Raw genomic sequence first — 25,999 nt, forward strand, 5'->3', positions numbered from 1 at the left:
GACCTTCCAATATAGAAGGGACCTTAAAACCTGGAACTGTAGAACATCAGAGTTGGAAGAGAGACCCCTTAACATGGGGTGGGCTCCTGGGGGCAGGGATTGTGCCTTTTGTCTTTATAATACCAGTTCTTAGCACTGTGCCTGGCCCATAAAAAGTGCTTAGTGATTCGTTTACAGATGAGGAAACTGAGGCCCGGACAGGTCACACAGTCGCTAAACAGCCCAAACCGAGGGTGCCTCGGACTCTCTCCAGACTGGTTGGGCTCCCCAGGGCGGGCCCAGGCTTCGAGGGCGGGGAGAGGCCGCCCCCGACCCAGGCGAGAAGGAGGAGCCCGGAGGGGCGGGGCGGGGCGGGGCCCCAGGAACCAGCCTGGGCGTCAGTCCCAGAGGCCGCGGCCGCCCTTGGGAAGCAGCAGCAGCGGAGCCCGGAGGAGGCGACAGTGAGTGCAGGGGGAGCCAGGCCAGCCTGAGGCCCCGAGCGGGGGGATCGGGGGCGTCTGGGTCCCCGGGGCCGTCTGCGTCCCCGGAGCCGCCCGCGCGTTCCTCTTACTGGCCCTCTCGTCCCCAGCCCTCGCCTCTTTCACTCTCGTCGCTCCTCCTCCCGCGGCCGCGGCTCCTTCCTCCTCCGTGGCTTTCTCTTTCTCCCTCCGAGCTGGAGGCTCCCCGGGCCTCCTTCCCTCCCTCCTCCAGCTCGCTCGGCGGGCCGGCCGGCCGCCCTCTTTCTCCCTCGTCCGTCTGCCCCCCGCCCCTGCCCCCAGCATCCCGGGGGCTTGAGAGCTCCTTCCTCTTTTCTCTGGTCTCATGGCTGCGGGCTGTTTCTCCTTCCCATTTCCCCCCTGGCTGTGGCCTCAGTCTCTCCCACCTGCCCGTCTCTCACTCAGCCCCTGTTTCAGTCCTCGTCTCTCTCTCCCGCCCGGTTCTCTCTCTCAGCCCCAGTCTCTCTCCCGCCTCCCTGCCGTGCCCCTCCCTCTCCCTCACCCACCTCTGGCTCTTCTCTCTGCACATCTCTCTAGTCCACCTTGTTTTCCTCCCCTTCTTTTCCCACCAGTAGATTCCTCGGTGCCTTTCCAGACCAGCTGGGGGCCCGTGAATAGGAAATAAACACAGGCTGTCCCGTGCGGTGGAACCTGGAGTCAGGACAGGATTCATTCCGGGCCTCCCTAGAGCAGCTGCTTTACCTCCAGTTTCCTCTTTTGTAAAACGAGGGCACTGGACTGGATGACAGTAAAGTTCCTTCCAGTCCAAAACTGTGATCCTTAGGGGGACGCAGCCCGGCCCCCGCCACTCCGGAGGTCTGACTGGAGATCTAGAAGGGCGCTGTAATCAGTGGCTCACAAAGTTATCCTCACTGTTTGGGAGTGGATAATAACAGCTTACCCTGCGGCCTCATAATGCTTCTCAAAGCTTCCTCGCTTTGATTATCCTTGCAATCACTCTGTGAGGCAAGGAGCTATCTCCCGAGGAAACTGAGGCACAGCACGGGGAATGACTTGTCTAGAAGGACAGAGCTGCTAAAGTTGGCCCTAGAACTCAAGGCCTTTTGCTTCCAGAGCCTGCCAATCCGCCTTTCTATGGCAGCAATTCGATTTCCTGGTTTCTTTACCCACATGGATTATCTCTTCCCCAGATGATAGTAAGAGCTAACATTGATATAGTGCCTACTACTGTGGTAAGCACTTTATAAAAATTAATGCATTAGATCCTCACGACAATCCTGTGCTATTATTATTCCTGTGTTACAGATAAGGAAATTAAGGCAAACAGAGGTTAAATGACTGGCCTAGGGTCACACAGCTAATAAGTGTCCGAGGCTAAATTTGAATTCATGTCTTAATTCCAGGCCCAGCACTCTAATCCCTCTCACCCTTAGCTGCCACAGTAATGGAAGTCCCAGTGGGGGTTCACAGTAGGTGACATATAAATTGGGTACAGAACTATGTTCCAGGTGTGTCTGTCACTGGTTGCTGTGTTACTAAAAAAAATGTTTTTTGTTTTTGTATTTTTTACTTCCCCACCTCTGAGTTTGGTGCAGCAGCTGAAAAGGTAGCAGTTTCTGCATCCCAAGGCTGGCCAGAAGGTGTATGATCAGGGATCATTACTGAATTTTGGACTCAAATTGACCAGGAAATCAGGACATAACATAATAAAATGGCAGAACTGGGAGGAACCTCGGAGACCCTCCCAACCTGTCTTTGGACCCAGGAGGGAACTGAAGCTCAGAGGTTAGGAAAACCAGGCCTTAAATCCTACTTTGAACAGTTGCAAGTCCCTCCATCTCTCTGAGCTTCACACCCTTCCTGTGTCAAACGGGATAATAGTATCTGCTGTGCTTACCTTCCAAAGCCATCAAGGCATAGCAAATGGATCACCTGGGTTCTAACTCTGACACTATAGAACATCAGGGGGCAGTATAAGGAAGGGGCAGAGGGCTCTACCTGAGTCCGGGACTTTTAACTGCCAGTGAAGTGCTCATTCCTCTACATGGGAGGCATCAAACTCAGGTAGAAAACAGGTCTCTGCAGGCCACATGTTGACTTAGAAAACGACATATTAACAGGACACTAGGTGGTGCCATAGTACATAGAGTGCTGGGCCTGGAGTCAGGAAAACCCATCTTCCTGGGTTCAAATCTGGCCTCAAACACATTACTAGCTGTGTGACCATGGGCAAGTCACTTCACCTTGTTTGCCTTAGTTTCCTTATGTGGAAAATGAGCTGGAGAGGGAAATGGCAAGCCATTCCAGTATCTTTGCCAAGAAAACCCCAAATGGGGTCATGAAGAGTCACACAGAAATGAACAATGTTTTATTGTATTTTTGTTTATTTTGTTAAATATTTCCCAATTTCGTTCGAATCTGTTTTGGAGTACTTAAGTGTTTGATGCCTCCAGCCTACATAGCATACATAATTCAGACTCTTCATGAAAGCCAAAAGCTTGTCTCTTGTCTCTCATTTTTTTGGGGCCAGCCTCTGTCTCTTTTTCATTTTCCCATCTAGAATCTGGTAAGTTAACTTCTGAGGTGTAGCAAGGTTTCATTCTACCTGAATGCCTTTGCCTATGATGGAGGTGGGGGAGAGAAAGAGAGAGAGAGAGAATGAATGAGTGAGAAAGCAGAAAAGAGGAGAGAGGGGAGAGAAAAAATAGTTAAAGAGAGAAAGAAGAGAGGAAAGAAAAGAGAGGGAAGAGAAAGGGAGAGAAAGAGGAAGGAGAGAGAAAGGAAGAGAGAAGAAAAGAGAGGAGAGGAGAAAAGAGAAGAGAGGTGAGTAGAGAGAAAGGAGAGAGGAGAAAGAGGAAGGAGAGAGAAGAAAATAGGAGAGAAGAGAAGAGAGGTGAGAAGAGAGAGAGAGGAGAGAGAGGTGGGGAGGGAGAGGGAGAGGGAAAGGGAGAGAATGAATATTCATGGATCATCTTTCAGAAACATGTTCAATCCTAAACAACCCTTTTCTCCATAGTGCCCAAAAATAATTGACGAGAAAGGCACTGAATTGAGCTTGGGTGTTGTACAGAGTGAACCCTTCAGGTGTACCCTCATTCTTTCTCCCTGCCCAGAGTGAGTGGTGGAGTGTCTGAAGAGAAGCCATGGCTCCCTTCCCTGCTGTCCTGTGTGATTCAGAATTTAGCCGCTAAAGCATTAAAAAAAATGAAATTAAAAGTAAATCCACACTGGCTAGTTTGGGGGAGCGGGAGATCTTTGCAACTTGCAGTTGCACTTGTACTGTGCTGAAGTGGGGGAGTTTAAAATAGAATTGCTGACACGGATGCCTCGGATGCCTGCAGCTGGACCAGCCTGGTTTGCTGCCGCAGAGTTATGTGTTGCAGTTATTAGTCTGGTTGGGTCAGATCACCCCAGTGGGGCCCTTCGTTTGTTTCCTGCCGTCTCCCATGCTTCCCTTTCTTTAGCTGGTTATCCCACCAGATGAAGACAGCCCCACTTTGTCCTATTTGATGATGCTCAGTCTCATCTGTTCTGGCTTTTCTTGTGATCCTGTTTTGTTTGAGGGAGGAGCAAGGGAAAGCACTGATGGGAATCCCATCTTCAGCATTATGGAAATATATATGTTTTTTTCCAAGCTTCAGCAGTGAGGTGCTATATGGAAGACAAAAATAGACATGCTATCTCTGAGCCAAAGTGAACATCTGAACAGCCGGGCAGGGCTTTATTTTGTACCCTGGACAGGCAGCAAGAGAGGGAGGCAGCAGCCAGGGATGGGAGCAGCTGGCTAGGATTAGATTGGGGCTCACCGTCCATTGTTTCTGCACAGTTCAAAGACTGTATAGGTGCTGCTGTCCACACCCTCTGTATTTTAGTCCCCTGGGAGAAAGCTCCCCTCACTCCACTCTGGTCACAGCTCTGCAGCTGGGGGAGAAAGGCAGAGAGAGAAAAGAGGGGTCAGACGCAAGCTGAGTTGGATAAAGCTCTGTTAAATATATTTCCTTTCTCTCCAGGGTCTTGGTGTAGTTCAAATAGGGGTTTGACCCAAAGTAAGGGAAGTGGCTAATTAATTAGATCAGGCCCAAGTCAGTCCAGGCTGGTTACTCAGGCTTGAGATTGAAATGAAATCAGACCCTCATAGAACATCTGATATTTAACAAAACTTAGCTATAGTAACCAAAGGGTGGGAAAAGACATCCAGCAACGTTACAGCCCTGGATCAGGTGGGCACAGCTTCTCTGCCTTCATGATGGTCTATGATCATGATGCCCAGAGAGGTGCCAGGTGACTGCTCACACTTTGGATTTTATGCTTAGGACACCAGAGAACAACATCAGCAGTCAGAGCATTGGGTTCCCTAAACTAATTAAGTATGGAGAATGGTTTCAATCCCTTTGAGGAAAAGCTAGCCTAGCTAATAGGGGACTTCCCCCCTCTACAAGGTGGTTAGATTGGGGTATCCTCTCATATCCCTTCATTCTGGTGCTGCTTAATCTTTATTTTACTATATTTACTTTTTTGAGGGGGGGCTATCAGGGTTAAGTTATTGTCCAGGGTCACACAGCTAGTAAATGTCTGAACCCAGATTTGAACTCACTCCTCCTGCCTCCAGGGCCAGTGATCTATTAACTGCACCACCTGTTCCATTTACTGTTGATTTTTTGGTTTGCCATTCTTTATATTTACAAAATTGTTACTGTGTGTATATTGTTTTCTTGGCTCTATTTACTTCTTTTTGCACCAGTTCATAAATATCTTTCCATGCTTCTCTGTATTTATCACATGCATCATTTCTTTTCTTACATGCATCATTTCTTTTAGCATAATAATATTCTATTATATTCATGTACCACAGTTTGTTTAGTCATTCTTCAATTGATAGGCATCTAAAATGATCCCTTCCATATCGCAGGTGGAAGGAGGAGGTATAGGGGCATGGCACCCCTAGGATCTGGAAAATCTGCATTAAAATTTTTTGGCCCTCTTTTCATACCAGAGGAAAAGTCTGAATTTTTTTCTTTTCTTTTATGGGGTGTTTACAGTACCTTATTGTAAAATTTGGGTTAAGTATTTGTTCATAAGCTACATTATTGAATACTGTACATATGTTTTATGCATTTCTGAGTTTCTAAATTTTTTATGTGTCATCTGCTGGCCTTTGCATGTCATCTGTGGCTTCTGCAAAACTTCCCCCAAATTCCCATTTAATTTATTTTCCCCCCATTTAATTTCTTATACCAACCTGCGATATAGAGAAACCATGATGGGGAAAATCATCATGTGGAAAGGATAACTGTACTTTGTTTCTTATTTTTAGCTTTTACAAAAAAATGCCCTAGATAATTTGGAGTATATGGGGATTTTATTCTTATCAATGGCTTCCTTAGAGTAAAAGACCAGTAATGAAGTCTCTTATTAAAAGGGTATGGACATAGTAGTCACTTTATTTGCCTAATTCCAAATTGTTTTCCAAAATGGTTGTACCACTTCATAGCTCCACCAACAATGTATGAGTGTGCCATCTTCCCACAATCCCTCCATCAGTGACTTGCCATTTTTTGTAATTTTTGTCAATATGCAGGGTATGAGTTGAAACCTCCAGATGTTTTGATTTGCATCACAGTGATTTGGAGCATTTTTTTATATGCTTGTGAACACTTTGCACTGTTTGGGAGAATTGTTCATATCCTTTGGCCATTTGTCTACTGGGGAATGGTGTGTATGAATTATATTTTGGATACCAAACCCTTATCACAGAAACTTGATACAAAGATTTTTTCCCATTCCACCACTTCCTCTTTTATCCTAGATCCATTAATATTGTCTGTGCAGAGACATATCAGTTTCAAGTAATCAAGATTATCTGTTTTATCTTTTGTAATTGCTTCTATCTCCTGTTAAAAATACATCTCTTATCCATATCTGTGAGAGGTATATGATTTGTTTCTCTTATAATTTTAATAGTATAATATTTAATATTAAGGTCACATATCTATTTAGAATATATTGTGGAGTGTGATATAAGGTGCTTTTCTTGTCCAGTCATTTTTCAGTGATATGCAATTCTTTGTGACATCATTTGGGGTTTTCTTGTCAAAGATACTGGAGTGGTTTGCCACTTACTTCTCCAGCTCATTTTCCAGGTGAGGAAACTGAGGCAAATAGGGTTAAGCGACTTGCCCAGGGTCACACAGTAAGTGTCTGAGGCCAGATTTGAACTCAGGAAGGTGAGTCTTCCTGATTCCAGGCCTGGCTCTCTACTGTGCCACTTAGCTTCCTTGATATAAGGTGTTTGGCTAAGCTTAATTTCTGCCAGACTGCTTCCCAGTTTTTCCATCAGTTTTTATCAAATAGGGAGGTTTTTCCCCCTAAATAATTAGGTTTTATGATTTGTCAAACACTGGGTTATTGAGTCTGTTGTTTCTGATCTCTCTATTTCATCAATGCCAGTTGATTTGATGACTACTGATTTAAGATATAGTTTGAGGTGTGGAAGTGCTATCCTCCCTTTGTCCTTACTTCTTTTTATAATTTTCCTTTGACATTCTAGATATTTTTTCCAAAATGAATTTTGTTATTATTTTTCAATCTTTGTAAAGTAGCCTTTTGGTATTTTGATTGATTGGTGTAGCACTAAAATTTTAAATTAATTTTGGATGTGTTGGCATTTTTATTATATTGGCATGTCCTAGCCATGAACACTGAATATTCCTCCTGATATTTAAATTATTCTTTTTTTTTATGAACAAGGCAACTTATTAGTGAATCCGGTGTGGTCTGTCCTAATGTTTCTTGTTGGCAGCAGCCACCTGTCCGGCGATTCTGTCCAGGTCTCTCTGTCCCAGAGGTATCAGCTTCTGGCCCCCATCCTGGTCCTTCTCCACCATCTTGAGGCCTTCCAGGGCCTGCAGGACCCTCCGGGCCACGCTCTCGGAGCCTCTGCTGAAGTGACTGGGCATGACCCCGTTGCGCTGGCGCCCTCCGTAGATCTTGGTCATGGATCCCACCCCTGCCCCGACTCGGAGGTACAAGTGGCGGGGGGTGGAGGCAGCCCGGGTGTAGAACCAGTTCTTGTCATAGGGCGCCAGCTCCTTGTGTTTGGCCAGCTTGACCGTGTCCACCCATTCGGGGACTTTCAGCTTCCCTGACTTTTTCAGGAAGGCGGCCAGGGCCCGGACGAACTCCTGCTGGTTCACGTCCTTCACCGTGACTCCAGGCATCGTGCGGGCTCCGCACGGCCAGCCAGGAAAAAGCTCTTTATTTCTTTAAGGAGCACTTTGCAAATGAATGTACACAAGTCTTTTATGTACTCTGGATGCTCAATCTCCAGATATTTTATGTACTTTGTTACTATTTGAAATTAGATTTCCCTTCCTATTATTGCTTTTGTATTTTGTAATTAGTTCGTGAAGATATATTTTATAGTCTGTAACTTTGCTAAAACTACAAACTTTCTCAATTAGTATCTTTGCTGATTTCCTGGGGTTTTCCAAGTAGACAATCATATCATCAGCAAACAAAGATAGTTTTATTTCCTTTTTATTCCTTTAATTCCTTTCTCTTGTCTTATTGCTATTGCTACCTTTTTTAGGACTATACCAAATAATTGTGGGAAGAATGGGCATCTTTGCTTCACTGGAAAAGGTTCTGGCATATCCCCATTGTAAATGATGTTTGTTTTTGGTTTCAGATAGATTCTTTTTATGATATTTTTAAAAAGTTCCCTCTATGCCTATATTTTATAGTTTTTTTAAATCATAAAAGAGTGTTGTACTTTGTCAAAGGCTTTTTCTGCATCTATTGAGGTAATTGTGTGGTTTGGGATGTTTTGGTTTTTAATATGATTAATTATGTTGACTGTTTTCCTACTGTTGAAGCTTCCTTGTATCCCTGGTATAAATCCCACTTGATCCTAATGAATGATTTCTTGGATAAATTGCTGTAGACTGATAGGATTTTGTTTTAAACTTTTGAGTCAATGTTCATTAATGATATTGGCCTATAGTTTTCTTTCTGTGTTTTATCTTTCCCTGTTTAGGTATTAGGACTATATTTTTCTCATAAAGTGATTCTGGTAGGGTGCTTTCTCAGTTTCTTGAGAATAAATTGTGAAGTCTGGGGACTAAATGTTCTTTAAAAATTTGATAGACAAATTGTTTACTGTCTCAGGGGCAGGGAGGAGGTGAGAAAAGGAGGAAGAAAATTTGGAACTCAAAATTTTAAAAAAGGTTAAAAATTTTCTTTACATGTGATTGGGGGAAAAACAAAATATTATTTTAACAAAGAATGATAGAAATCTGTAAATCCATCAGAATGGGAACTTTTTTCTTTGGCAATTCCTTTGAAACTAGATCCATTTACTTTTTTGAGATCAAGTTATTTAAGATCAATTATGATTCTTTTTTTGTTTGTTTTGTTTTTGTTTTTGTTTTTTGTGGGGCAGTGAGGGTTAAGTGACTTGCCCAGGATCACACAGCTAGTAAGTGTCAAGTGTCTGAGGCCAGATTTGAACTCAGGTCCTCCTGAATCCAGAGCAGGTGCTTTATCCACTGCGCCACCTAGCTGCCCTGATCACTATGATTCTAATGTTCTTCTTTGTCCACTTTTGACTCTGACATGAGCTGTTCTCTGTCTTCCAATAGTGGCCATTGTCCCAGAAGATGGGTTTTACCACAGCTCCAACTCCACATACAGAAGAACTCTGAATAGCCCTTTACCAGATGAACAGTCCCCCTTGCTTGAGGGACAGCCAGGAAGCCATTATGGCTCCCCGAAACCTCACGATCGCTACCACGGGGCCTACATAATCTTCTTCAGCATGGGAATCGGTTCTCTGCTGCCCTGGAACTTCTTTATCACTGCAAAGGAGTATTGGATGTACAAACTGCAGAACTGCTCTTCCCAGGGAGCCTCGGACATTCAGGTAACACCCTTATTCCCAGGAAGTGTTGATTCATGGGCTAGAGAACAGTTACCATGTTAGGAACTCATAGTATGTTCTCTCTCCAAATATCCTGGTTTGGTAAGATAGTTTAGCATCACAGATATCAACTTGAAACAAAGTGATTCTTCAAGTGGCGGGGTCAGGATTCGAACCCAGGTTTAATGGGCAAAGGACTGAGAGTCACCAAACCTGGATTTGAATCTTGGCCCTTCCATTTGATAGGAGATCCCCTTTATTTGGTGTTTTAACGTTTTCCTCCAAGTGCTTTCCTCTAATAACCCTTTGAGGTAGGAAGTACAAGTCTTATTCTTCCCATTTTATAGATGAGGAAAGTTGAGGTTTGGAGAAGGGAAAATAAAACTTGCTGATGATCACATAGCTAATAAGTGGGAAAGCCAGGACTTGAACTCAGATCCTCTGACTCCAAAACCAATGCTCTTTTCACTAGACCCTGTACTTTCCATCTGCATAACCTTGAACCATCATTCAAACTCTTTGGGCCCCATTTTACTCTTTATGAAATGAAGGCATCAGATTAGACTAGATCAGAGATTCCCAACTCTTGGGGAGGGGGTTAAGAAGCTATTTTATTTTTTTCACTTGAAATTAAGGGGGTGGGAGGTGCTGAGGATGACAAGCCACAAGAAGTAGGGAGAGGGTCTTATGTAATAGCACTCCTTCTTTTTCTAGTCCTTGGACATCGCCATACCTAGGAGCCATACCTGGATCCTTAACTCCTTCATCCCATGGCCAATGGGGCATGTGAACCTGGTTTTTAAATATTCATAGGAAGATATGAAGACACATATGTTTAAATTAGAAGTTCTTAACCTGGATTCCACAAACTTCTTCTTCTTCTTCTTCTTCTTCTCTTCTTCTTCTTCTTCTTCTTCTTCTTCTTCTTCTTCTTCCTCTTCCTCTTCTTCTTCTTCTCTTCTTCTTCCTCTTCCTCTTCTTCTTCTTCTTCTTCTTCTTCCTCTTCTTCTTCTTCCTCTTCTTCTTCCTCTTCTTCTTCTTCTTCTTCTTCTTCTTCTTCTTCTTCTCCTCCTCCTCCTCCTCCTCCTCCCCCTCCTCCTCCCCCTCCTCCCCCTCCTCCTCCTCCTCCTCCTCCACTGTATGCCAATATAACTGGTTTGTTTTGTAATCCCATGTGACATATTTAAAAACATGATTCTGGGAAGAGTACATGGGCTGCACCAGACTGTCAGAAGGGTTCACAATCCAAAAAAGTCAGGATCCTGTGCTCTCAAATATTGAGTTGAATCGAGTAAGGTGAAATTCAGTAAGGGATAAATGTAAATCTTACACATGGGTTCAAAAAGTCAATTTCACAAATAGAAGATGGAGCAGACTCGGTTAGGCAGCAGTTCTGGGGGTGTTAATGGACTGAAAACTATAGAGCTATGTGAGTCAGCAGGGTGATGTGTTCGTTTGATTTTGCTTGCATTAAAGGCAGCAGGGAGTGAGGGCACCATCATTCTTGGTCAGACTTTGCTTGGAGTATTGGGTTCAGTTCTTGGCGTCTTGGTTAAGAAGGACTTACATAAGCTGGAGAGGGTACAGAGAAGGACAAACTGGATGGTAAATGACCTTGAGCCCATGTTACATGAGGATCAGCTGAATCAATTGGTGATGTTTAGCCTGGAGAAGAGGAGACTTGGAGATGTGATAATGGTCTTTTAGAACTTCAAGGACTCTCACGAGGCACAACAATTAGATTTGTCCATTTGGCTCTTGTGGGCACTACTAGGAAGAATAGGTGGAAGCTACAAATAAGGGCAGTTGGATGCTGGGCCTGGAGCCATGAATACCCAAATTCAAATTCTTCATCAGACACTTATTGGCTGCGTGTCCCTGGGCAAGTCACGTAACCTCTATCAACTTCGGTTTTCTTATCTATAAAATGGGATGACAGTAGCTTCTATTTCACAAGGTTGTTGTAAGGATCAAGGGAGATGTATTAATTATACATATTAATATACTAAGTTCTCTGAAAACTTAAAATACTATATAAATGCTAGCTATTATTATTATTTTGATTAAATTTCGGGCAAATAGAGTTGTTTGGGGCATCCTGGAGTGAGGAGGACCTGAGTTAAAATCTGGCCTCAGACACTTACTAGCTTTGTGACCCTGGGCAAGTCACTTAACCCCAATTACCTCAACTACCCCCCCCAAATAATTAGAGTTCATAAGTGGAAGTAGAGGTGGTGTGTTCTCCCTCCTTGCAGGTCTCTAAGCAGAGGCTGAATGACCATTTTGGGGGTTTATTGTAGTGAGCCTCCCTTTTGTCTATGGATTGGACTCCATGCTTGCTCAAATCCCTTCTTCTGGGCTTCGAGTTCATCTCTACAGGAAATCTTGGTGTTCCATAGAAGGGGGCTGTGTTCATGGCTAGTTTTCATCCCTGCGGAAAATACTTAGTGTTTTGTGGGAAGATTTATCATTGTTTCTCAGATTATCTAGGATTATTCGCACTCCTGAATTTACCCTTGGAAGGGCTTCCTCTGGTGGGTGGGGCTGGGGTGGATTGATACTCATTTCATCAGAATCCAGAGAAATGCTAGATTCAAACTACCATGTTCTCCTCTTGGAGCTTCCTCTTCTCTTCATCTCTCCCTGCCCCTTATTCTCCTCCTCTTCCTCCTCCTCCTTCATCTTCTCCTTCTCTTTCATGATTTCATTTTTACAGGAAAATTCATAGAAGCTCCCTTTGCTAATGAAGATAAGCAATGTTTTTAATAATCTTGTGTATTTTATTTGATATATCTCAAAACATTATTATAAGTAGGGGTTCATTGTCTTCATCAGATTGTCAAAGGGGTCCTTGACCAAAAAAAGGGTTAAGAACCTATGGTAGGGGCAGCTAGATGGCGCAGTGGATAAAGCACCGGCCCTGGATTCAGGAGTACCTGAGTTCAAATCCGGCCTCAGACACTTAACACTTACTAGCTGTGTGACCCTGGGCAAGTCACTTAACCCCAATTGCCTTACTAAAAAAAAAAAAAAAAAAAAAAAAAGAACCTATGGTAGAGGGGGCAGCTAGGTGGCACAGTGGATAAAGCACCGGCTCTGGATTCAGGAGGACCTGAGTTCAATTCTGGCTTCAGACACTTGACATTTACTAGCTGTGTGACCCTGGGAAAGTCACTTAACACTCATTGCTCCACCAAAACAAAAAAAAAGAAAGAAAGAAAAGAAAGAAAAAGAAAAAAAGAACCTATGATAGAGTATTGGGCCTGGATTTAGTAAGATGAAATTCTATTAGGGATGAATGTATGACTTACAGATGGGATGAAAAAATTCAATTTCACAAGTGCAAGATAGGGGAGGCATTTTGAAGAAAAGCAATTTCTCGTCTTAGAAAGATGCCTGGGGTCACTGAGGAGATAATTACCTTGCCCAGAGTCATCCAGTTAGTATGTACCAAGGGTAAGACTTGAACCCGTGTCTATCTCCCTGGCTCAGAAGCCCATTATGCCCTTCTGCCTCCCCTCCTCATTCCCCTCTTTTCCCCCATAACAGAGTGAGGACAAAGATGCCCCGGACAAGCCCCTGGCATAGCACAAAAAAGCATCTTTGTAATCTTTGCCATTGCAAAGGCAGTATCTAGAAATGGAGCCAAAGGATGAGAGAATGGTTCTTAGGCATCTCCTCAGCTTTGCATCCTTAACTAGTGAAGTCCCAGCTGCCCCCTGGTGGCATGAAGCTGCCCCGTGGTTGAAATACCTTTTTCAGGCAGGGAAACTGAGGTGTTGGTGTTGCCTTGGAAGTGGGATGCAGCCCTGTGCGTGCCCCACATGACCCTTTTAGGTTTCCATAGAAACATGGACTTGACTGAGCTCTTTTATGTCTTGCTTTTATTTACAAGGCATTCCAGCTTTCTGTCATCTTGCCCATTATCCATAAATCACGCATGGTCCTTTTTTTGCTTGATCTGGCAGATCCCAAGGCTGGGCCCATATCTGAGGTCCCCCACCCCTACCCCAGGCTTCACCTGGGAAAGGTGGGATAACCTGGAGTGTTGGGGCTGTGGCACCTGCTTTCAGGATCTTCCCTTCACTTCCCCTCCTCCCCTGGGAAGACATCCACATGGTAGAGGGAGGGGAGATATGGGACAAGGCATCCCTGGGAACCGGCCTCTCGCAAACTGGACGTTTGTTGCTGCCGCTCTCCAAGACTGAACCCTCTCCAGCTCCCAGAATTTAACATTCCACAGCCCTCCTGTGATGCTTTATAGCTTCTTTCCAAGGGCTGGCAGGTGTCGATGTAGTACCTGCTGCAGCATTGAGCCCCTGGCTTTTGGCATCCGAGATGAGAGACTTGTCACCTCTCGATTCATGGGCCAAGCCTTCTGCAGAAAGCATGCTGCTGTGTCTCTCTGCTTCTCCTGCCATTTTTCTTCCCTTAATTCCTCATTCCTGCCACCCTCCCCCCGCTTTGCTTGCTCTCACCCTCTTCCTGATTCTCCTGCAAGACTCGACTAATCTGACACCCTCACCTGAAGGCCACTTTTGGTAGAGATGGGGGAGGAGGAGGGAGTGAAATGATTCCTGTCTCCAGTCACCACCTGCAGCCTGATTAGCTGAGGGTTTACCCACCCCCCCTTGTTTACCCAGAGATGAGTGCTACGTGATGGGGCATACATATTCTTTGGAAATCCAAAGCTGTACAGACATCGTGTCAGCTCAGGGAACCCAGAACATCACCTGGAAGTCTGACTATGGCCCCCTTTCCTCCTGCATCCTCTCAGGCTCCTCCTTTCTACCTAGAACTGCTTGTAGTAGTTGTTTTTAGATGGTTTTAGGGGAAAGTCTTGCTCTCCTATTTCTTCCTTAGTCTCTAGAATGAGAGTCTCTAACGCCCCTTGGTAATTAGGATGGGTTGGTGGGCACAAGGCTAGAAAAAAGTAGAAATTGAAATTGTCGCACCTGTGGCATCTCACTGTCACATGTAACATTCCCACAGAAGGACTACAATAGGTTCTAGGCACTCTGTAGGTGGTCTCCATTCACTCAAAGCAATTCTTCATGAGCTCCCATCAGTGTTTTCACTTTTTCTGTAGTCAGCCAGAGGTCACAATTAGTTAAAAGCAAAAGTACTTAAGGATGTAGCCGGTTAGATTTGTAGTAGAACATTTCCTTCATAAATGCACTCCCTCTATCAGTGAGGACATCTAGCATGCACAGGAACCTTATACAAGGGGTCCTGACATCACAGCACTGTTCTTGCTCGACCTGATCCTCTCTGGGTACTTGTCTTTGCCAGCATATCCCTGCTGGGTAGAGCTCCTTGCTACTGTATTCTGGTCTAATTTCTTCAGGGCTAGTCTTGCCACCTCAGTTTCATTTTGCTAGGGTACAGTGGCTAGAATTTTTGCCAGATAAAAGCAGACTGAGAGTTCTTTTTTCATAGTCACAATACCCAGCTAACAGAAATCAGACAGAGTGCTTCTGGGCTAAAAGTAGATCTTTCCTTTTTTTTTATTCCTGTCAGGGCTAGCGATCAAAGGTTTTGATTTTTGTTGTTGTTATGTGTGAGTACAGGACTTATGGTTAGCTACTCTTGTATATCCTCAATCTCTGGCTTAGATGCAGATGAATTTTAGTTAGGACTGAAGGAGGCCAGTGAGTATTCTCCATCCACCTTGCCCACATTTCTGCCTTTATTATGTATACATGTTAGCAGCAAAGGCTGAGTACTTGATGCTGCATTCTAGCCAAAGAAAATCTCAGTATCTATATCAGATTATAATACATAGTATAGTTGTTGTATTTCATGGTGCCTCCCACCCAGAGTCACTCAGTGATTGAAGAGATGGGTAGTGGATTGGCTGAATCTTTGTATGCTCGGAGTGATTACCTTTCTGGAGAGAAGTGTAAAGTTGGCATGCCTTAACAAGTGGTGTTTGCAGGAGGAGGAAATTGTCAGTCCCAGGTCTAGTGTGGTTTAATGGTTCCCACAGGGTCTTGGATGATTCACCAGGAATTGAGCTCGTTCAGTTTGCTAAGTGTATTTGTGTGGGCTCATTCAATTTGGTGTAAGAAAAACCTTCCTAACATTGAGAAATACTGAAAAATTGAATGCCACCCCACCCAGTGGTGCCCCTCTCACCAGATGTTTTCAGAGGATGGCTGGATGAACATTTGGGAAGGTGTTATAGATGGGGCTCTGGTTCCTCCAAAGGCTGGACAAAATGACATCCAAGATCTTTCCAGCTCTGAGATTCTGTTTTTCTGGGAGGAGAACAGTTCCAGAAAGATGTGCTGAACTTCAGAAAGGCTTTGGTGAATTACACATGTGTCTCCCCCTAAATGAGAGTCAAAATGAAGGAGTCCTAACCACATGGCTGGGAACAAAGATCCAGCTGCCTCAATACAAAATGAAAGCAAGGAAGATTGTATCATCTGAACACATGACTCAAAAGGGTGACCTTTACACGTAGCAAAAACAGAGCCTGATTCTAGGATGAAGAGTCAGACAGATGAGTGAAGGCCTCCTGTCAAGGATCATCTGACTCTAGTTAAAAGAGAGAGTAAGAGGAAGTAGGGAATTACTTAGTCAAGAGTCATGAAGGAGGGGCAGCTAGGTGGCGCAGTGGATAAAGCACCGGCCCTGGATTCAGGAGTACCTGAGTTCAAATCCGGCCTCAGACACTTGACACTTACTAGCTGTGTGACCCTGGGCAAGTCACTTAACCCCCATTGCCCCGCAAAAACAAAAAAAAGAGTCATGAAGACTGTTGGATGTCTTACCAAAAGGTTATTATACTGAGTTTGATGATCAGATGTTTTCCATTATACTGAGCTACCTCCAAAATGGAATTAAATGAAGCAGGAGGATTTAGGTTAGATACAAGGCAGTTGTTCATAGCAGTTATTAAAGGAAAGATTAGGATAGATTCTAATGCCTTAGTTTGCTTTTGGAAGGGATCTCAAACCAATACCTGAAGCAGGAGGCCCTGTCTGCATCCTCCTCCCTCCCCATCTCCATCAGAAATGGTCTTCAGGTGAGGGGGTCAGATTAGTGAAGTCTTGCAGGAAAGTCAGGAAGAGGGTCAGAGCGGCTAAGTTTATAGCCTGGCATGGCAGGGTAGTGAGAAGACCCTCTATCACAATGGATACTTTTCTCCTCTTGCCTTCCCTTTGCCCCTGCCCCTGCCCCTGGGTTATCCAGATCCCACCCCAACTGCTTGGCAGCTCATGAGGATTTGATGAGATGGGAGTCTTTAACCCAGCCTCCTAAGTTCCTCCAGATCTTACCATATGCCTTGCCTCCATGCCTGTCAGAAGCTCAGGGACAGTCATCTGAGCTCAGGATGGAACCTGAGTTCGCCTGAGCCTGGCTGTGGGCTCTGCCTTTGCACCATCAGGAATTCCAGGCCTTGCCAAATGTTTTCTGGTCACACTTTCTTTTATGTGCTGTTTCTGCCAATCAGATAAGCTCCTTGAGAGAAGGGACTATCGTGCCTTTTATCTGTGTGTCCTAAACTCTTTTAAGGTATTGTGTACACAGTAAGCATGCTTTTCCATCCATTTCACTTTTCATACTGTTGTGGCTTGAAGACTTCCAGAGATGTGAACTCACTACCTCCCAGGGCATCTGATTCCATTTTGGGGCAGCTGTGATTGTCAGAAAGCCTTTCCTCACACTTTACCCAAATCTACCCCGCTGTCATTTCTGCCCTTTGTGGCCAAGAAGACCAAATCTAATCTCTTCCATATGTCAGCTTTTCTTATATATCAAGACTGTCCCTAAATCTTCTCTTCCTCAGGACAGATATCCCCTAATTCCTTCAAGCAATTCCCTGGTGGCTTGGTTTGGTCTCCCTCACCATCTAAGGTACCTTTCTCCAGATGCTCCCCAGCTTGTCAGTCTTCCCCTCAAACTGAATTCGGAGGCAGAGGGATGAACTAGAAGACCACTAGCGTGATCCGACACTTCAGTGTTTAAATCTGTGCCAATAACACTAGGGCTGGTGCAAATGTTGACAGGTTGAGATTTCTTCTAACTTGAACGCCGCCGCTGCAGCAAGCTTTCCACATCTGTTGATCAAGGAGTTTTCATCTTCCATTTTGCTTTGATTAACTCATCAAGACAGTTCATGCTGTCCTGTCTAATCCATCAGGTGCCTTGGCTGTGATTGGCTTTGAGAGGAACATTAGGTACCTTCTTTGGGGACAGACAGATGCTCTCCTTTTGGGGGAAGGAAGGCGTGTGTTTGATGTTCAGTGAGCAAGGATCCGCCGAAGCACAGCGGAGGTGCTTGATACACAGAAGGAACACTTAAGCCCTTTCTCTTTTCCTTAACTCATTTCACAGGCTCCAGGAACAAGAACAATGACGACCTAATAGATACTAAGGACACGTTAACTCCAGGGGTGACTGAGAGCAAGAATAAGTAAGGCAGTAAATTGAATGAAGGATAATCCTGCCTGGTTCTCAGAATGCTGAACTGGCAGCACCCTGGTCCATTCCTAAGCCATGATGTCATGTTACTGTATGACCTTGGACAAGTTGATCAACTTCTCTGTGACCCCTTACTTACATTCTTTGCTTCTGGCGATTTTTGAGAACTGTAATAATGACTTTGCTGTCTTTTCCTATGCCCACTTCTTTATTCTGCGTGCAGCAGGTGCCTGAGAAATGTACACTGGCTAAATTGATCAAGGTTCAAGGATTTGAGGATATTTATCCTGGAAAAGAGAAGATTTAAAAGGGGATATGATCACTTTCCCTCAGATATTTCATAGGTTGAACTGGCATTGTTCAAGAATTTCGCCCCAAGGTAGGATCTTTATCAAAGATTGCTTTACCAATTATGGACTGATTATAGAGGGCATGAGGGTAGAGAAGCTTGAAGCAGATAAGCTACAAGACGGGGCAGCTGTTGGAAATGTGATCAGCGAAGAAAGGAGAGAACAGAAGAGAAAGGAAAAGGTGAGGAGCCGTAAGTTCCATTTCCACTTAGGTCCATTTCTTTTCCTTTTCTCTGGGGCAATGAGGGTTAAATGACTTGCCCAGGGTCACACAGCTAGTAAGTGTCAAGTGCACTTAGGTCCATTTCAAAACTTCTGTTTATATTAGGACTTTTAGCAGAAGTCTATTAACAAAGACAAAGACAGCTGAGCAAGCATGCATCTGCTCTGGGGGAAAAAGGCCTGCTATAAATAATGCCTTGTGTAGGGGTCCCAATAACAGAGCCTGAAACAAATTGGCATGGGAAGCAGACAGCTTACTGTGGCAGTTAAGCCACAAGTTAGCTACAAAAATGAAACAAGAGAACAAAAACCTGAGGATCTTGTTTCTTGCAAATATGGAGGACAAGAGGAATTGTTTTCAGAGACGCTCAGGGAGTGTTCTGAGTTTCTGTTTCTCCCAGGGCCAGGTAAAAATGTCTATGTACAGAGTAGAAGTTCATCTCCTCATTAGAGCCAAAGGTGAAAGGTTTGGAGGAGGGAATTCATCTTCTAGGTTATCAAGGAGCCTGAGGAATTTCTTTAAAGAATGGAAGAAGTTAGGGGGCAGCTAGGTGGTGAGGTGGATAAAGCACTGGCCCTGGATTCAGTATGACCTGAGCTCAAATCTGGCCTCAGACACTTGACACTTACTAGCTGTGTGACCTTGGGCAAGTCACTTAACCCTCATTGCCCTACAACAAAAAACAACAAAAACAAGAATGGAAGAAGTGATTCAAAGGGAGAATTTTTAACACTGCTTCTCTTATTACTGTTCTCGTTTGTCTCTTAGTACAGTGCCTGGTGTATAGGGTGTGCTTAATAAATGCTTATCAACTTGTTGCCACGTGAAGGTTAGAACCAAAGAAGACAAATAAGGATTTAGGAAGAAAAGAGCTTATTAAGAAGATGGTCTGTGAGATGGGATTTGGACTTTTTCAGCCATGACGTAATATGTAGGAATGACAGGCTCTTGGCCAGGGATGAAGCACACCTGACAAGGCATGGCAAAAACATAGATGCTTGCAGGACTGTGAATCTGACAGTAGAAAGTGAAGGAGAAAACTGCCTGTATACTCTGCCGTTGGGTAACACAGAGCATAGCAGGTATGACAAAGGAGGAAGAATATTAATAGAGAAGACTGGTAATTAACAAGAGACAGTATCCAAGAAGGGAGCCAGCCTCAGGTGTGTGTGTGTGTGTGTGTGTGTGTGTGTGAGAGAGAGAGAGACAGAGAGAGAGACAGAGAGAGAGAGACAGAGAGAGAGAGACAGAGAGAGATAGAGACAGAGAGAGAGAGAGAGACAGAGACAGAGACAGAGACAGAGACAGAGATGGGGGGGAGGGAGGGAGGAAGTAATGGAAGTTTGGGAGGGAAAAAAAGGTGGTCAGGTATTTAAATACCTAGACAAAACTTTTTTTTAATATGGACTTAATAACTAGTTAAATAAGCATTTCTGTGTAGCAAGTAAAACAGAAAAAAACACTTGTATGTGAAATTGCAATTCTGTTGTGAGTTTACTTTTTAAGGAATAAACACAATTTACAAAGCTTTTATACACACACACACACACACACACATACTTGAACAACATGTAGAAAGTAAATAATTTAAAGTCTAGATTTTATGTATTTTTTTCTTCCAGACCTATGATTTTTATCAGTGTAGGGCAAGCCTAATGTGGAAATGTTCTCCACCAATTCAAATCAACATGTCTTCTGTAACTTATAGTCCTAGAGAGTTATTTAGGGCCACTGAGAGGTGAAGTGGCTTGTCTCTAGTTCCCCATCATCATGTTTCAGAAGTAGGATTTGAACCTAGGTCTTCCTAACTCCAAGGCCAGCCCTCCTAAGCCTCATCACTTCCCATAGATCTTAATGCAAGGAGGCAAATTTCATTTTATAGGTATCCTTGAGACTTGGATGGGATTCAGGAATGGGCTATGGCTACAAAATATAGAATTCAAACAGCACAGAATAGATTAAAAGAAGTGGTGGAATAGCATTGTATAAAAAGAAAATATTAATTTGAGGAAGTCTAGGAACTAGAAGGGGGAAGATAAAGATCATATCAGTAAAAATAAATGGAGGAAAAAAAGAGAAGCATTTTCTTGTGGTTCTATATTACAGACCACTTGGCCAAAAGGAGGAAATAAATGTGGAGTTAATGAAATAGATCACAGACTTGTTTTGATCATTATGATGACAGACTTTAATTAGTCTAACATATGCTGTAGTTTCAGCCAAAAGTTGAGCAACTTATCCATTCTTGACTCAAGAGATAGGAAACAAGATGGAGATTACCTATTCTAGACCTAGTGTCATGGAATCACATCATTGTAGATTTAGAGCCCTTATAGGAACTGTAGATATCATGTAGTCCATTGCACCTCCTTTAACATATTAAGAAACTGAAGCCCACAGTGACCTGCCTGGGGTCAAACAAGATAATAAGTAACAGCTGAAATTGAACTCAGGCCCTCTGACTCCAAATCTTGATGGTGACCAATGAAGAGTAAATTGGTTGGAAGGAATTGACAGTTTCTTTGTAAAGTCCTCTTAAGAAAATGAATCCAGGGGCAGCTAGCTGGCGCAGTGGATAGAGCACTGGCTCTGGAGTCAGGAATACCTGAGTTCAAATCCGGCCTCAGACACTTAACACTTACTAGCTGTGTGACCCTGGGCAAGTCACTTAACCCCAATTACCTCACTAAAACAAAATGAATCCAGGTATGGTTTGGTACACACTTGAAATTTGGGGAGAGTTGATTTCAGAGTACAAAGAAAGAACAAGTAGAATTCCATGGCTTAACATTCTACCCATCCGTCCCTCATGAGGTTAGTTCATCAAGCCTAGGTAGACAATATCCCAGGGTACTGAGAAAAAAATTGGCCAGTGTGATTGCTTTGATGCTATTTGTGATTTATGAAAAAATGATGGCGGGGGGGGGGGAGTCTTGACAGAAGTGATGGACTAGAGGAACAGAATGAGACATCCACCTTGGGATGTGGCCATTGGGTTGATTTACTTTGCTTGACTTGTTTGTTACAAGGGACGGCTTCTATTTGGAAGGATGTGCACTAGAAGTAAGGAAGGGAGGGAAAAGAAGGAAGCAAGAGAGAGAAAGAGGAGAGAGGAGAAGGAAGGAAGGAGAGAAAAGAACATTAATACAATATTTTTAAATACCCACAAAATTCATGGCGAACAAGAGTATGGCTGGATAAATGTTAATACTGACTTTGAAAAAGAAAGGCAATAGAATATTCATATTATAGGCCAGCAGACTTGATTTTAATTCCTAGAAAATGTTTAGTACATATTTTGTTTTTATATCACCTTCATTTCTTTTCTTTTCTCTTTTTTTGGTGAGGCAATTGGGATTAAGTGACCTGCCCAGGGTCACACAGCTAGTGTCAAGTGTCTGAGGCCGGATTTGAACTCAGGTCTTCCTGACTCCAGGGCCAGTGCTCAATCCACTGCACCACCTAGCTTCCCCTCACCTTCATTTCTAAATATTTATCTCCCCCATCTCCAATAATCAAAAACCAAAAAGAAGTTCAGCCAAAGTAACCAACAAACCAACTTTGATAGTTATATGCAACATTTCCCACTAGTATTCCCCCACATCTCCATTTTCTCATCTTTCCTTTGGGACCAAATTCAGTCATTATAAGTACACAACATTCAGGCTTTTAAGAGTTTGTTTTGTCTAGAATTCTTTATTAAGGAAAGACAAAATGGTACAGTGGAAAGAACTCTCAGTTTCAATTTAGTGTCAGGACCTGGGCCTGAATCTTAATTTGCTACTATCTATGTGACCTCTCTCTTTTCCTAGTCTCTCCAGCTTCAAATAGTTTCCCCTTTTCCATTTGCTCTATATATCTTGTGGGTGTGTGCATAAGCGCATGTGTGTGTGTGTTCAGTCATTTTAAAGTTGTGTCTGACTCTCCATAACCTCATTTGGGGTTTTCTTGGAAAAGATACTGAAGTGGTTTGCCATTTCCTTCTCCAGCTCATTTGAAAGATGAGGAAAATGAGGCAAACAGGCTTAAGTGATGTGATGTTTAAAATCTAAATGTGTGACTAAAGTCTAATGTGTGGTTGCCTTAAATTAGAAGCTTATAGCACCAGTCTTTGGGCATTAAGCATTTATTAAAATATATTAGGGGTTAGTAAAAAGAACACGTGGAGTTCAGAAAGTTTAAGAAAAGTCCATCTCCCCTGGCCTGCCACCACTACCTCAACCTCCAACTGAAAGAAGGATCCCTCGTTCTCCCCAAGTGAAAACTGTGGACTGCAAGAGGGGCAGTCCCCTCACACACAGCTCCAAGCTAATTGGCTGGTAGCATTAATTGACATGACTTACAGGCAGTTCTATGAATAGATGTAACTTCAGGATGCTAGTCACATGCTTTCTCCTCGGGGGGCATTGCCCAGGTTCTCACAATGTCTTTCTCAGAAGGGGAGGGTGGCACCCTGATTCTCACACTCCCCCCTGTGCTTCACGAAGAAACATTGTTTCCTTACATGAAATAATAGCATTACTGATGCTTATGACTAACAAAGTAAAGGCAATGAAAAGAGAGAGAAAAAAAATTGAGCGATGCATTAACAAAAGCTAAAGGGGGCACTCCCCTTTTAGCAGGTGGACATTACAAACAGAGAAAAACTAAAGGGGGCACTCCCCTTTAATAAGTGGTCATTGTCATGATTGGAATGACTCCACCTGCTGGAGATTTACTGTAGGAAAGCTCCACCATGAGGAGAAAGTGTCTGAGGGCAAGCCATGCGGTCAGGTCCTTAGCATCAGGAAGTGATGTTTGCTCGTGGGTACTGTCTATCAAAACTACCAGCCAATTAGCTTGGAGCTGTGTGTGCTCGGGTGGAGGGGATATGCTCAGTTTCACAGTTGGATGATGGGGTCTCTTAGAAATAGTTAGATTTTACCTTTCTCTCTGATCCTAATGCTCTTTAATAAATACTTAAATAGTCTTGCTAAAGCTTATATTTTATTGGTGACCACTCATTAGATTTTAGATAGTATAGCTAGAATTTTAGCCCCTTACATCATTATAAACAGTTTATACAATGGGGAAAAGGAAAACAGGAAAATGTCCATTTAAGTCTTTGGAAGTCTTTTCTCAGATGATTCTTGGGATGTTCTCTGGGTATGGTTGTGGAATGAAAGTCTTTCAGGTGTGGATACTGATGATCAAGACTAGCAAGTCTTAGCTATAGAGGTTTTGTTGTTTTTTTTTTTTTTTTTTTGTTAGGCAATTGGGGTTAAGTGACTTACCCAGGGTCACACAGCTAGTAAGTGTCAAGTGTCTGAGGCTGGATTTGAACTCAGGCACTCCTGACTTCAGGGCCAGTGCTCTATCCACCGTGCCACCTAGCCGCCCCAGCTATAGAGTTTTGAATATCATTGTAAAGTCCCTCAGGTGTTTCAGATACTGGTAATCAGCTGGGAAATTTTCCTACAAAATTGAGCTTAACACAACTTTAAATAGCTTTGCCAGTAATCAAATAAAACAATGAGAGTTCTCAAAAACATGTCTAAGGAAATTCAGAATCTTTTAGAGATTTTATAATTATTGTCCAGCTGTTACATATGAAACAGTGATTAGCCCAGGGTCATACAACTAGTAAGTGTCTACAGCTAGATTTAAGCTCAGGAAGATGAGTCTTCCTGACTCCAGGCCTGGTGCTTTATGCACTGCAGAGCCACCTAGCTGCCCTTATCTTGTGCTGCCCTTATCTTGTGCTGCCCTTATTTATATTAGAATGTGAGCTCCTCAGGGCAGAGATTCTTTTTACCTTTGTAAAAAGACATAGTGCCTGGCCAATATAGATTTTTTTTGTTGATTGATTGACACATTACATAACTTCTCCAGATGTCAGTTTCTTCATTTGTGAAATGAAGGGTTAGATAAGATGGTCTCTTAGGTCACTTCTAGTTATACATGCTCCTGAGATCCTCAGGGTTGAAAGGCACCTAATGAGGGGACCAGGGAACATCAGGAGTCAGTATGACTTGAATAACAGCTCAGGCCAGATTGACCTCATGCCCTTCTTTGACAGGATTCCTAGATTGGTAGATCAGGTGAATTCCTTAGATAAAACAAAGCATTTGACAAACTCCATCTTGCTGCTTCTGTGGAGAAAATGGTTTTCTCTGGCCTGTCTCCCATGTCTGGAACACACTCTTTCAGCTCTCCCTTACTGACTTCCCTAGTTTCCTTTACATTCCAACTAAAATCCCATATTTTATTATAAGCCTTTCCCAACTCCTCTTAATTCTAGTTCCTTCCCTTTATGAATTATTTCCTATTTATTCTATATATAGCTCACTTTGTATATATTTGTTTTTATGTCCTCTCCCCCATTGGATTATAAGCTCCTTGAGAGTAGGGAATGTCTTTCCCTCTTTTTGCATCTTCCATGCTTAGCACAGTGGCTTATAGTAGGTATTTAATAAATGTTTACTTATTGATTATTAATATTTTGTAAATTCAGATCTAGTTGAATGCTCAGACTTAGAAAAGCAGTTGTTAAGGGGCCTATGTTAATAGTGATGACTATTTCCATTGGATAAACCAAGGTCTCTGTCCTTGGCTCTGTGCTATTTAACATTTTCATCAATGACTTGGGAATAGGTGGCATGCTTATCAGATTTGGGGGAAAGAGAAAACACATTGGATAACAGGGTTGGGGTCCACAAAGGATCCTCATAGACCAAAAAATTGGCAGAATCTATTACAGTGAAATTAAATAGAGGTAAATGTAAAGTCCTTTGTTGGGGCTCAAAAAAGTGAATTTCACAAATACAGAATGAGAGAGGTGTGCCAAGGTAATAGTCTCTGTGAAAAAAGATCTGGAGGTTTTAGCAGATTGTAAAATCAATAAGTGTCCAGTGTGATATGGCAGCAGAAGAGTCAATAGAGTCTTAGGCTGCATTAACAAGAGGCACAAACTCAAGGGTTGATAGCATGGATATGTTTTTTCTTCGGCAGACCACATATGAAATATTGTGTTGGGTATGACTTTCTTCATTTCTTCTTTTTTTTTAAAAAAACTTTTTTATCGTCCTTTGTTTTTAACGTCACCTTTAACTCCCAACATATGCCTCCCCAGCCAGAGAACCATCTCTTTTAATAAAGAATAAAAATGAAAGAAGAAAATCAGAACTAACCAACATTTTAACTGAATCTGACAATACTACACCTCTAACCCCCTCCCTTCTCCTTGCAAAAAAGGGGGAAGGTTCACCACTTTATCTTTTCTTCCCAAACAAGATTGGTTATTGTAATGTTTTAGTTTCTATTTTTTTGTTTTTTCCCTTTCTATTGTTGTAGTTACTGTGTATATTGTCTTTCTTGTTCTGCTTACTTTACTTCGTATCAGTTGTATGTTTTCTCAGGCTTTTTGCTAGTCTTTCTATTTGTCATTTTGTTATTTATCACACGGTAATTGTTGTTATTTTAGTGCATTCATATATTCAAATTTGTTTAACTATCCCTTCATCAATGAGCACACTGTTTATTTCTAGGTTTTTGCTATTACAAACAATGATGCTGTGTTTTAATACATATGGAACTTTTCTTTGACTTCCTTGGGATTTATTTGTTGTTCAATTGTGTCTGACCCTCCATGACTCCATTT

The 25,999-nt window shown here is 43.0% G+C and overlaps 2 protein-coding genes across 2 annotated transcripts in view; one reads left to right on the plus strand and one right to left on the minus strand.

Moving 5' to 3' along the window:
* Positions 1–388: 388 nt before the first annotated feature.
* Positions 389–25,999, plus strand: part of SLC29A3 (solute carrier family 29 member 3) — a 74,572-nt gene continuing 48,961 nt past the window's right edge. Inside the window, exons 1-2 of the mRNA XM_043981544.1 lie at positions 389–440; positions 9,077–9,357. Of these exons, the coding sequence (XP_043837479.1) occupies position 440; positions 9,077–9,357 (282 nt within the window). The 5' untranslated portion in view covers positions 389–439. The remainder of the gene's footprint in view (positions 441–9,076; positions 9,358–25,999) is intronic.
* Positions 7,167–7,660, minus strand: LOC122739840 (40S ribosomal protein S19-like). The gene has a single exon (XM_043981545.1). It carries the CDS (start codon positions 7,652–7,654, stop codon positions 7,217–7,219), a length of 438 nt encoding a protein of 145 aa, XP_043837480.1. The 5' UTR covers positions 7,655–7,660; the 3' UTR covers positions 7,167–7,216.

The sequence above is a fragment of the Dromiciops gliroides genome, chromosome 2 (genome assembly GCF_019393635.1).
Source record: "Dromiciops gliroides isolate mDroGli1 chromosome 2, mDroGli1.pri, whole genome shotgun sequence".
NCBI lineage: Eukaryota > Metazoa > Chordata > Mammalia > Microbiotheria > Microbiotheriidae > Dromiciops > Dromiciops gliroides.